The sequence below is a fragment of the Dromiciops gliroides genome, chromosome 3 (genome assembly GCF_019393635.1).
Source record: "Dromiciops gliroides isolate mDroGli1 chromosome 3, mDroGli1.pri, whole genome shotgun sequence".
Classification (NCBI taxonomy): domain Eukaryota; kingdom Metazoa; phylum Chordata; class Mammalia; order Microbiotheria; family Microbiotheriidae; genus Dromiciops; species Dromiciops gliroides.
In genome coordinates, this window is record NC_057863.1 from 419379332 (window position 1) to 419391071 (window position 11740).

Here is an 11740-nt window from a genome sequence, read left to right on the forward strand (position 1 = left end):
CAGATGTGGAAACTGAAACAAACATAGTTAAGTGACTTTCCCAGGGTCACACTGCTAATAAGTGGCTGAGGCCAGATTTAAACTCTGGAAGATAATAAGTCTTCCTGACTGCAGGCCCAATGCTCTATCCACTCTGCCACCTAACTGCCCAGCTAAAACTTCCTAAACGCATTGTCTCCCCCACCTAGAATGTGAGCTTCAAGAGCAAAGACTATCTTATTTTTTTTATTTATATCCTCAGTGCTTAGTATAGGGCTTTGTACATAAGTATTTAATAAATGCTTTTTCATTCACTCATTCATTCAAAAGCAAAGATGTCCATTATCACCACTATAAGTCAGTCAATAACCATTTATTAAGCACTTACTGTTTCAGGTACCATGATAAGTTGAGGATATGAAGAAAGACATGAGTTCAAATTTAGCCTCAGACACTAGCTATGTGATCATGAGCAAATCATGTAAGCTGTCTGCCTCAGTTTCTTCATCTGTAAAATGGAACTAACAAAAGTACCTACCTCCCAGGTTGTTATGAGAACCAAATGAGATAATACTTATAAAGCACTTAGCATAGTCTGGCACATAGTAGGCATTTAATAAATGCTTGTTCCCTTCCCATCCTTTTTTTTTTTTTTGGCAGGGCAATGAGGGTTAAGAGACTTGACCAGAATCACAGAGCTAGTGTCAAATGTCTAAGGCTGGATTTGAACTCAGGTCCTCCTGAATCCAGGACTGGTGCTTTATCCACTGTACCACCTAGCTGCCCCTTCCCTTCCTTTTTTTTTTTTTTTTTTTTTTTTTGCGGGGCAATGAGGGTTAAGTGACTTGCCCAGGGTCACACAGCTAGTAAGTGCCAACTGTCAGAGGCCGGCTTTGAACTCGAGTCCTCCTGAATCCAGGGCCGGAGCTTTATCCACTGCGCCACCTAGCTGCCCCCGCCCCTTCCTTTTTTAACATAGACACAAAAATATATATGTATGTGTGTGTGTGTGTGTGTGTGTGTGTGTGTATGAATGGGTCACAATTTTCTTATTCCGTTTTCTTCTTTGTTAATAGTAATACAAGTTTCTTCATAAAAAGATTTATGTTCTACCTTACATATAGCAAGCATTCAGTAAATGTGTGTTAATTGCCTAAGCAGTAATTTTTTTCTGAAAAGGCTGATTCTAAATATTAGAGCTATTTTATTAATAACTGATGCTTTCTTACAGGCAATAATAAAATAAAGTAGGATAAGACACCATAGTACAATGAAAAGTTCTGTGTTATTACTAAAAATCTTTAGGAAAGAAGATGTTATAGAACCTTCTAACATATCCCACAATATTCCAACTAGTTTGACAATAGCTATTTATATAAGCCATGGTTACTTATAAGGAAATATCAAAGTTGTCTTTTAATTAAAATCACTAATGGATTTCTCATTTCTTAATTCTGAATAGTAAACTTAACTTTAGCTATTCATAGTTCAAGTTTACTGAGTGTCTCAAAAATGCAAATGCAAAGTAAACTTAGAGGCTAAATTAAACTAAATTGTGTAAGCTTAATTAAATTAAATTAGAATCTTATAGGCTTAAACTAAAGAAGAAAGGCAGTTCTTGTAAGCAGAAAACTCATTGTACAAAAATTGCATCCATGGTTAAATAAAAGGAAGTGTCACATTGCTTCTGTACCCCTAAAGTTAAAAAGACCAAGTATAGTGCTGCCATCTAGCAAGCAAACTTATTAATTACTCAGTGGCAGCTCTGACAGTGAATAGAGTTACCTGGGATATCATACAGAAAAACAAATTTTACCTTTTCTAACCTTCTGTCAATACCAATCCAAAGGTAAAAGATTACTTGCCAACTTTAAACAAATGCTAAAAAGGAGGATTCAGTTTCACAAATAAGAAATATGCATTTTAGGAAATAGATATAAAGGATTATAGGAAAAATATTGAAGAAATTTCTATCTTACCTCAGCTATACAACAAAGTGACCCTAAGGCTTCTCCACGAAAACCATAAGTTGTCAACTTTTCAAGGTCTTCATGACTGTTTATTTTTGAGGTATAGTGCTTTATTGCCATCACAGGTGCATCAATAGCTTTGATCCCGTCACCATTGTCTCGAACTTCTATCTTATCAAATCCATAATTTTCCTACAAAGGATAAAAAGTTATGAAAAACTATACACCTGATTACTATTTCTAATTCAGCAAGCACAACACACATAACTGAATCATGTCACATTTTCATAGGTCAAGTGTAGGAAAGTCAAATAAAAAATCTCTTATTTTCATTTTTTTTGTTTGTTTCTGGTAATAAAATGTACTAAACGAATTATCTTCTGAATCATCTTCTACATATAACTGCTAGTACTTTGTTTCTAAACACAAATTATTCTAATATCAGCTTTCTTTCAAGTAACTGTATTCAGTGCAATTTTAATAATCATTTTCCCTTCAAAGTACCTTTTTGGGAAATCATCATCATGGTTTTAAAATTTTATATGTCTCCCATGAAGCAAAAGCAAAATTGTATTTAAGTAATACTATAAAAGCAAGGTAATCTACTAACAGCAGAAATCTAATGATAATTAGAACCTGAATTTGAAACCATTAACAAACTACTAATTTGAAAGACAATCTCATTTGAGATTCACAATGATCCTGGTATGGTAGGTATTAAGGACAGCTATCTCTATATTTTTAGATGGAGAAACTAAGATTCAGAGAGCGATATTTTTTATCTACTTCACTACTGTAGAGGCTTATTTTACTTGTGCAAATGGTTTTACTATTGAGGATATTAGTTAGGGGGAGATAGTGGCACAGTGGATATATCATGCCAAATGAGGAAGATATGAATTCAAATCCTATCTCTTACACTTATTAGTTATGGCCCTGAGCAAGTCACTTAACATCTGTTTGCCTGTGTTTCCTCAATTGCAAAATGGGGATAAAAATAGCACCTACCTCCCAGTGATATTGTGAGGATCAAATGAGATAAAAATTGTAAAGTGCTTAGCACTTGGAACAAAGTAAGTGCTATATAAATATTAGCTATTATTATGACTATTATTAATCATGAAGTCTGAGGTAGGCCTATAAAAGGGAGTATCTGAGAACTGCGCCATATAGACACTGCTGATACTCTCAGCATAAAGCTCTATGAGATGCAATCAAGAAGAGGATAATGCCTAAGTTCCATAGAGAACTATATAGAATGGGGGATATGGGATAATGTGTTCCAAAGCCCAAAGTAGCAAGTAGGTGGTGAAGTAGATAAAGTGCTGGTCCTCAAGTCAGAAGACTCTTCTTCCTCAGTTCAAATCTGGCCTCAGACACTTACTAGCTCTGTGACACTGTGACAGGGAATTTTTTCTTTATTCATGTCCCACCAGGAGTAGAAAATGGCAATTTGCAGAGGAAAATGGCTCGGCTGAAGAGCATCATGGACTTCCAGTTCCTGGTTGCATTCTGTCCTTCCCACTTAATTTTCTGAGTAAAAGTCATAAACTAGAGTTCCTGAGAGTGGACTTTTCCAATCTTAAGGGATTACTTTTTTTTTTTTGGCAGGGCAATGAGGGTTAAGTGACTTGCCCAGGGTCACACAACTAGTAAGTGTCAAGTATCTGAGGCCGGATTTGAACTCAGGTACTCCTGAATGCGAGGCCAGTGTTTTATCCATTGTACCACCTAGTTGCCCTGGGGATTACTTTATGAATAATCAATCCTGCATTAAAAAAATTTTTTCCAAATTTGAGAAATCTTGAGTTCCAGTGGCAAGGCCTTGAACTTCTAAGACATAGATTTACTCAACAACATACTAATTGGAGAAGGAAGAGAATCACCAATGTAGTACCTACAGATATGAAGCTTTATCATGTGGGTCCAAAAGACGTGGACCTTTCCAACCCTCCAAGTGATTGCACAAGTTATTAGGTGGCAGTTTAGTGGTGCAATGGATAGAATGCTGGGCCTGGAGTCAGGAGGACCTGAGGTCAAATAGAGCCTCAGACACTTATTAGCTGTATAACCCTGAACAAGTCACTTAACCTGGTTTGCCTCGGTTTCCTCAACTGTAAAATGAGGATAATAATAGCACCTACTTTCCCTCAAAGTTGCCATGAGGATAAAAATAAGATATATGTGAAGAGCTTAGCATAGTGCCTAGCACATAGTAGTCACTATGCTAGCTATCATAATGATAATAATAATTGTTACCATTATTAATACTGTTCATACACTGAAGGTCCAGAGAGAATGCAGAATTAATTGCTCAGCATTTCTGCAAAATATCTTTCCTATACTGGGGTAGTCTAATGGGCTACATGAACATTTTATGATTCTCTATTTGTTTTCCGGTTCCTATGAGGTTTTGGCATCCTATGCATTTTATGTGGTGAGTGAATAAAGGATGTTCCACAACCAATATCTGCAATTTTCAATGAATGTACAAATTGTTGAAGACTCTGTTATCTACATTTGCACAAACCTAGACATGAGCTATACAGCAAGTTTAGTTGGAAGTTTTTCTGGAGTACTCCACATGGGGGCACAAGCCAAGGAGAGAAACAAACCTTCTAGGGTCAAATCCTAAATTTCAGACCTAATTTGTTTGAGCCTAGAGACCCTTAGAGGGCCCTGGGTGATAAGTCTCATTGTTTTCTACCCAATAAATAGAATGGAAGTTCCTTGAAGCTGCAGGGACTGTTTCATTTTTTACCTTTGGAACCCCAAAATCCCTATCACAATCTCTGGCACATAAGACATGCTTGATGAATGAATGAATGAATCAATCAATCAATCAATCACATGTTAAGTGACTTGCTGAACATGAAATTTGAATCCAAGTCTTCTGGACTACAAGTCTAGAATTCTATCAACTACCTTAAAGGGACAGATTTTTGTGCATAAATAACTCATTAGCATACAAAAAGAAAATCTCCTAATTGCTCTGGCCTTTTGTTGACTTAATTGTTAAGAAAACTCACCAGTTTATTTCCTAATTGCTCTGGCCTTTCATTGACTTATTTTAATTGTTAAGAAAACTCACCAGCTTAACATCTATATTTGTGGCACCAGCATCCAGTGAATTTTCTATTAGTTCTTTTACGACACTGATCACAGAAGTGATCACCTGAGAACTTGAAAGGAGACGCACAGTCGCTGCAGGCAACTGCTTCATTTTTCTTCTAAAGCTGTTTGGGGAGAACACAGGAAATAATGAGAGGATAGCATATCACAAAAATAGAGTTTCTAAAACATGTCCAACTTCTTTCTGGATATTTAGATTTCTATGTCTTGATTCATGAAGTCTAAAACCAAAAAATTAGACCCACATAGACCTGCCCTCTCAAATAACTACCTGTATGGATTTTCTTATTTTCCATAATAGTACCAAAATTTCCTCAGTGACTCAATTATCTTTTATTCTTCCCTCTTTCTCAGGTCTTCCTCCCCATATCCAATCTGCTTCCTCCCATATCTCAAAAAGTCTTCAAGTCTTGATGATTCTTCATTCACTTCTTTCCCTCTTCCTATTCTTACTGCTATCATCCATTCTACAGTATAAACTTCCCAACTGGCCTCTGAGTTTCCATTCTCTTCCTCCTTCAGTGTGTATAACACATCACCACAAGACTAATCTTCCTATAAGGCTTTTCACAATCTAGCCTCAACCTAAAGTCCTACATCTTGGACCTTATCCTTGGTTCTAATCAAGCCATCTTGTTATTGTTGTTCAGTCACGTTTGACTTTGTGAGTCCATGGACCATGATACATTAATATTGTCCCTGGGGTTTTCTTGGCAAAGATACTGAAGAGGTTTGCCATTTCCTTCTTCAGTGAATTAAGGTAAACAGGTTAAGTGACTTACCCAGGGGCACATAGCTAGTAAGTATCTGAGGCTGTATTTGAACTCAGTTCTTCAAACGATTCCAGGCCCAGCACTCTATCCTCTAAGTCACCAGCTGCCTCTAATCAAACCTTATCACTCCCTACTGTGCCTTGGAATACAGCTTGTGAATTCCCCTTCTATCATTTCCCCCTCTGACTAGCCTACCAAAATTCACTTCAAGTTTTATCTTAAATCCTTCCTTCTGGATGCAAATGATTTGTCTCATCATTTCTACAGCACATATCCTGTATATATTTTGGTACATACCATTTATTTCTCCATAAGGACTGTATGCTCTGTGAGAATAGGGACATATCTTCATATAAATATGTATATACACACACACAAACACCCCACACCACCACCACCAAACACAGTACTTTGCACTTAAGTTTTTAAATCAATATTTGTGGAGTAACTTAACACTATTGTTGTTTGTTCATGTTTTTCCCCAAAGAGGACCAATAACAAAGACAGAACCAAGGAGATGTTTGACTTGTGCATAAATTGGATTTAAGTGAGGCAGAGTTGCACAAAGTCATCAGCCTCACTCTCTCTTCCAGAATCAGTGAAGTCTAGTGGCAAGACAAGTCAGGACAGCTGGTGATGACCAAAGATGCAGTGGATGACCTTGGTGTCTTCAAAGTCTGACCAAGCTCTAAGGGTTCTACAATGCCTGCTGCAGTTGCTTTCATAGCCACTGGAACAAATTATTCTCATCTGCCCATCCCACCAGGGGAAGTCTTCACATGCTTGGGACAGACACCACTCTAGCTCACCAATGGGTTTGTGGCTCATCAGATACCCTCAACCATCTGATGAGACAGCTTACTGGGTGTGGCCCCTGAGCATGCTATACAGCTTCTTGGAGCCACAGGTAAAATCCTGGAAAAAACCCAAGAAGGAATGGACAGACAAATAGAAGGTGAGCAAAAAAAGAGTAGCAAAGAAGTCCCTTCTCTCTGAACCTCAATTTTCTATACTCTATAAAACGATGGGGATAGATATTCTTTAGGAATAGGAACTGAATCTGGGATTTTATTAGTTATGGAAGTTTCTTCTCCCTAAGCAAATTGGCACCTTCACTGCAATTTATAGCTTTAAAAAGTTGCCTAGAACACTGAGAAATTAGTGATTAGCCCAGGTTCCCTTGGCCAAAGGGGGTGTCAGAGGCTAGATGGGAACCCAGATTTTCATGGCTCTAAGGTCAGTTCTCAATTCACTTCACCAGGGGTTGGGCAAACTATAGCCCAAGGGTAATTTCCAACTCAGTGTTTTTTGTTGGCCAGAAGCCAAGAATGGTTTTTACATTTTAAAAAATTTACATTTAAAAGTTGGGCAGCTAGGTGGCACAGTGGCTAGAGCACTGGCCCTGGAGTCAGGAGTTCCTGAGTTCAAATCCGGCCTCAGACACTTAACACTTACTAGCTGTGTGACCCTGGGCAAGTCACTTAACCCCAACTGCCTCACTAAAAACAAAAACAAAACAAAAAACATTAGTTGGGCAGCTAGGTGGCCCAGTGGATAGAGCCTGGCCCTGGATTCAGGAGGACTTGAGTTCAAATCCTATCTCAGACACTTGACACTTGCTGTGTGACCCTGGGCAAGTCACTTAACCCTCACTGCCCTGCAAAAAAAAACAAAAAACAAAACAAAACAAAAATTATTAGTTCCCATAGTTTGCAAATCCCTGGACTATACCATCCTGACATTCATTAATAAAGCATTTATTAAGTTCCTACTCTATTAGAAACAAGAGTGGTTCTGTTGGGATGGAAAGCAGGCCCAGGAACCAGGAAAAGCAAAGTTCAAGCCCCAGCTCTGACACACGCTAACTGTGTAACCCTATGCAGACACTTTATGGTGTCTTGGGCAACTCTAAGACTAAATTGCAGAGAAGGTACATTAACAGCGGTAGAAAAAGTTTCCTCATTCAGAAGTTCCCTATACTAATGGTCCTATCCCTCTCTATGTAAGAGACCTCTAAGGTCCCTTAGTTGAGAGTCTGATGCTTCACTGTCATACATTCTCTACCTTTTACCTTAGCCCTTGCCCTGCTCCTGATTCCCATATCTCCACACTCCTTTCCTGACCAAGCTGTGTGACACAAAGGAAGGAAGGAAACAAATGCCTATTATGTGTCAGGCACTGTGCTAATCATTTTACAAATATTATCTCATTTGATCCTTACAACAACCCTGAGAGGCAGATTGCTTTTACTATTCCCATTTTACAGCTGAGGAAACTGAGGCAGACTGGGGTTAAGTGACTTGCCCAGGGTCACATGGCGAATGTCATTTAAATAACTGCTATTGCACCGGTTCTGGAGGTAAGCATTTATTATTAATTAATATTATATACCAGTAAAAGAGTGACTGCTTGTCTTCCTAACTTATCATGGTCTCAGGCCTTTAGACCTGCATTATCCTAAGAGGAAGGGACAAGACAAGAGTGGGGAAAGCGGAAGAGAGGGGAAGAGAGGGGAAGAGAGGGGAAGAGAGGGGAAGAGAGAAAGAGAGAGAAAGAGAGAGAGAGAGAGAGAAAGAGAGAGAGAGAGAGAGAGAGAGAGAGAGAGCGCGCAACTGAGCAGCACGCCAGCCCATGACCTCTTCCAATTTTTATACTCTTTTGATAGAGGTGGTCATTATACATTGATCAAAGTTAATTGGTTAGCATCATTCAATTCCATTGGCTGACATTACTTGGGGGTGGTTTAAATTAAAATTAACTCTACAGATGACATCCGGGAGAAGGCCCTCACTCAAACTGCTTAAGGCAAAGTCCATTATCTAGGTGTGGTCCTTCACTAAGCTAGAGGAAAGGGTCTATCTCCATTTCTTCATTCCCTTGCTTTTGTCCCAGATCAAGAACCGGACTTTCTGGTGTGGGGGAGAAAGGACTGAGGAACTGATCTCTGGGTCCCCCCAAGAAATCCATTATTAATAACTATTTACTCACATAAGTATCTAAGGGTGAATTTGAATTCAGGTCTTCCTGGCTCACTGTGTCATCTAGCTACCTCTAAAGACTTCATTTCCCTCTTTTGGACTATGTAGGCTACTCATGCTTTTTTCCCATTGTATTTACCTACCTCTGTTCTTTCTTTTTTTTTTTTCAGGGCAATGAGAGTTAAGTGACTTGCCCAGGGTCACACAGCTAGTAAGTGTTAAGTGTCCGGGGCCATATTTGAACTCAGGTCCTCCTGAATCCAAGGCCAGTGCTTTATCCACTGCGGCACCTAGCTGCCTCCCTGTACTTTCAACTCAATATATTTCTCTCTCCTGGAAATACCCTTGCCTTTATCTCCACTTGTTAAAATCTTCTTCTTTTAAAACCCAATTAATAACCAAATTATTTAACCATAACACTAAAAGTGATCTCTCCCTTTCTCTGCAGTCTTATACCATAAATTTTATACTACTCATTGATATTTATATCAAAGTTCTTCCTAGATTATAAACCTCTGTTCTAGGTAACTAAGTGATGCAATAGATAAGAGTGATGGGCCTGGAGTCAAGAAGACGAATTCAAATCCAGCCTTAAACAAATACTAGTTGTGTGACCCTAGGAAGGTAACAACTTGTATTTCCCTGAGTTTTCCCATCTATAAAATAAGGATACCCCTACCTACCAGGCAGGGTTGTTGTGAGGGTAAAATGAAATAATATTTGTAAAGCTCTTGGCACAGTGCCTTACACAAAGGAGGCCCTAAATAAATGCTTATTCCCTCCTCTCTTTGTATTCTCTACTGGTCTTTTGACTCCAAATCCAGAATTCCTTCTCCTGTAAATGCATCATCTCCTGATTATCATCAAATCATAGTAAGTGAGGCAAGAGTTGACAAAGGGAGCATGAATCAGAGAAAATAATTAAATTTAAATGAGAGCTATTTAAAAAAACAATTGCAAAAAAAATTTTAAACTTCCCCATAAATCTTGATGTTTAAAAAAGAATAACGGGGAAAACAACAACAACAACAACAGGGACAGTTTGGATTCCTGTAGAACTCTCTAGATCAATCACGAAAGTCACTAATTTCAAGCAGTATTTCTATCTTCAGTTTCTACCGCCCCTTTCAAGGTATAACACAATTCTGTTTAATTTTCCTTTCTTAGTTCTAATCATAGTATCCTATTTTTCAGAAACTTACACTAGCTCCCCCTTACCTAGAGAATAAAATCTAAATTTCTTAATCTGGCTCTTTATCAATTAAATAATGAGAAGTTTTAATAATGCCAGGCATTATGAGTACTGGGGATATAAACAGAAAAGTGTCTGACTTAAATGAGTTTAAATTAAATTTCCAAACTCACTACAACTTTACTTGTACACAGTGCTCTAGACAAAATAAATTATTCCGTTGCTTAGATATTGTCCACTTTCTTGCCTCCATGTCATTTGTTTGTGTTGGTCTTTTCACTTGGAAAGCTCTTATGATACATACATTTTGACTTATTGGCATATCTTTCTGTCAACATATTCTTCAACTTCAATACCATTAATACTAGCTGTGTGAACCTGAGTAAGTCACTTAAACTTCAGTTTTCTCATCTGCAAAATGGGAACAATAATGGCATCTACCTCTCAGGGATGTTGAAGATCAATTGAGATAATGATTGTAAAGTACCTGTAATTCTATTATTATTATTATATTCCTTTACTGGATTAGCTCTCTCCCTCCTCAGAACCCCAAATGCACTTTCTTTTAGGGTACATCTCCCAAATAGGTAAAACACTCTTTTTGAGCTAAGACTCTCTTACTCACCATCATCTTCCTCAGAATACTTAAAAGTGCCTTACAGTAAGCAGGCCCTTAAACTATTATTTATTAAAATTAATTAACTGTCCTTTGCTATGTGTACTGTTTTCTACCTTTAAAATAACGAGGTGGGGGAGGCGGAAGATCGGGTTAAACCTCAACTATACAAATGTTGTCTTTTTTTGTACTTCGAGATATTTTGCTTCACCCTCAAACTGAAAAAGGCCAAAATAGGGAAGCACTAAGTAAAAGTTTAGTTTACTCAAAAAGTAATCGCTTTCTCAGAGTACCAATCAATATCTATGAACAATATCACAAGATCACAGGTTTAGATAAGGAAGTGTCCCAGGAAGTCATTTAGTCCAAACACCTAAGGACATAAGATAACAGAGGACAAAAATTCTGAGTGCTTAATTTGAATGCAAAAAAAAATCCATATACATCAATTTGGCACTTGGGCCAAAACACCACACACCCAAAGAACAAGTTGAGCTATAGTTGTGGACCAGATTTCCAGATGGGTTTGGATACACTGTAGCTGGCGGGGACGAGGGCAGAAGAATGAAAAGCACCATAATGCAAAATTCCTTCAACAAAGTAAAAAACAAAACAAAACAACCAAGCGAGACTCAATACCCCCTTTATCCTGCCTGCCTAAGTTCTGTGCATGCACGTATTCACACGCTTCTACACGCGAGAGCACTCATACACACACACTTATGCACGCGTGTATACACACACAAACACGCGCACATACAAACACAATCCCGAGGCTTCGGCGGCTTCCCAGGGCCTATGGTGCAGAATCACTCTAACGAGCCCCCCGCGTGCGCGCTTACTCACTCACAGGAGGGTATAGGAGAGAAGAGCGCAGCACAGACAAGAAAATAAAAATTCCCGTTGGTCACATGATACCTTCTCCTCTGGGCACCGGTTACTAACGAGTGGCGGTAAACCTCTACTTCCTCCCTTCCTCCAGATCTCGGTCTCCGCCTCCGCCTCCGCCTCCGCCTCCGCCTCCGCCTCCTCTCGGACCGCCCCGACCCGGCTCACGGACGCCGGGCTCCTCCCTCGGCCCGAGGAGGTGGTGCGGGCCT

General features: G+C 38.9%; 1 protein-coding gene across 4 annotated transcripts in view; it reads right to left on the bottom strand.

The window, feature by feature from the left end:
• The window catches only part of PMS1 (PMS1 homolog 1, mismatch repair system component), a 142586-nt gene extending 130917 nt beyond the window's left edge, over nt 1-11669 (bottom strand). Inside the window, exons 1-3 of one of the 4 annotated variants that reach the window (XM_043993294.1) lie at nt 11559-11669; nt 5041-5185; nt 1959-2141 (exon numbers count right to left, since the gene is read on the bottom strand). In XM_043993294.1, coding sequence (XP_043849229.1) covers nt 1959-2141; nt 5041-5172 — 315 coding nt within the window. In that variant the 5' untranslated portion in view covers nt 5173-5185; nt 11559-11669. The other 3 variants (XM_043993293.1, XM_043993295.1, XM_043993296.1) reach the window with 3 other exon arrangements.
• Between the last annotated feature and the right edge of the window lie 71 nt (nt 11670-11740).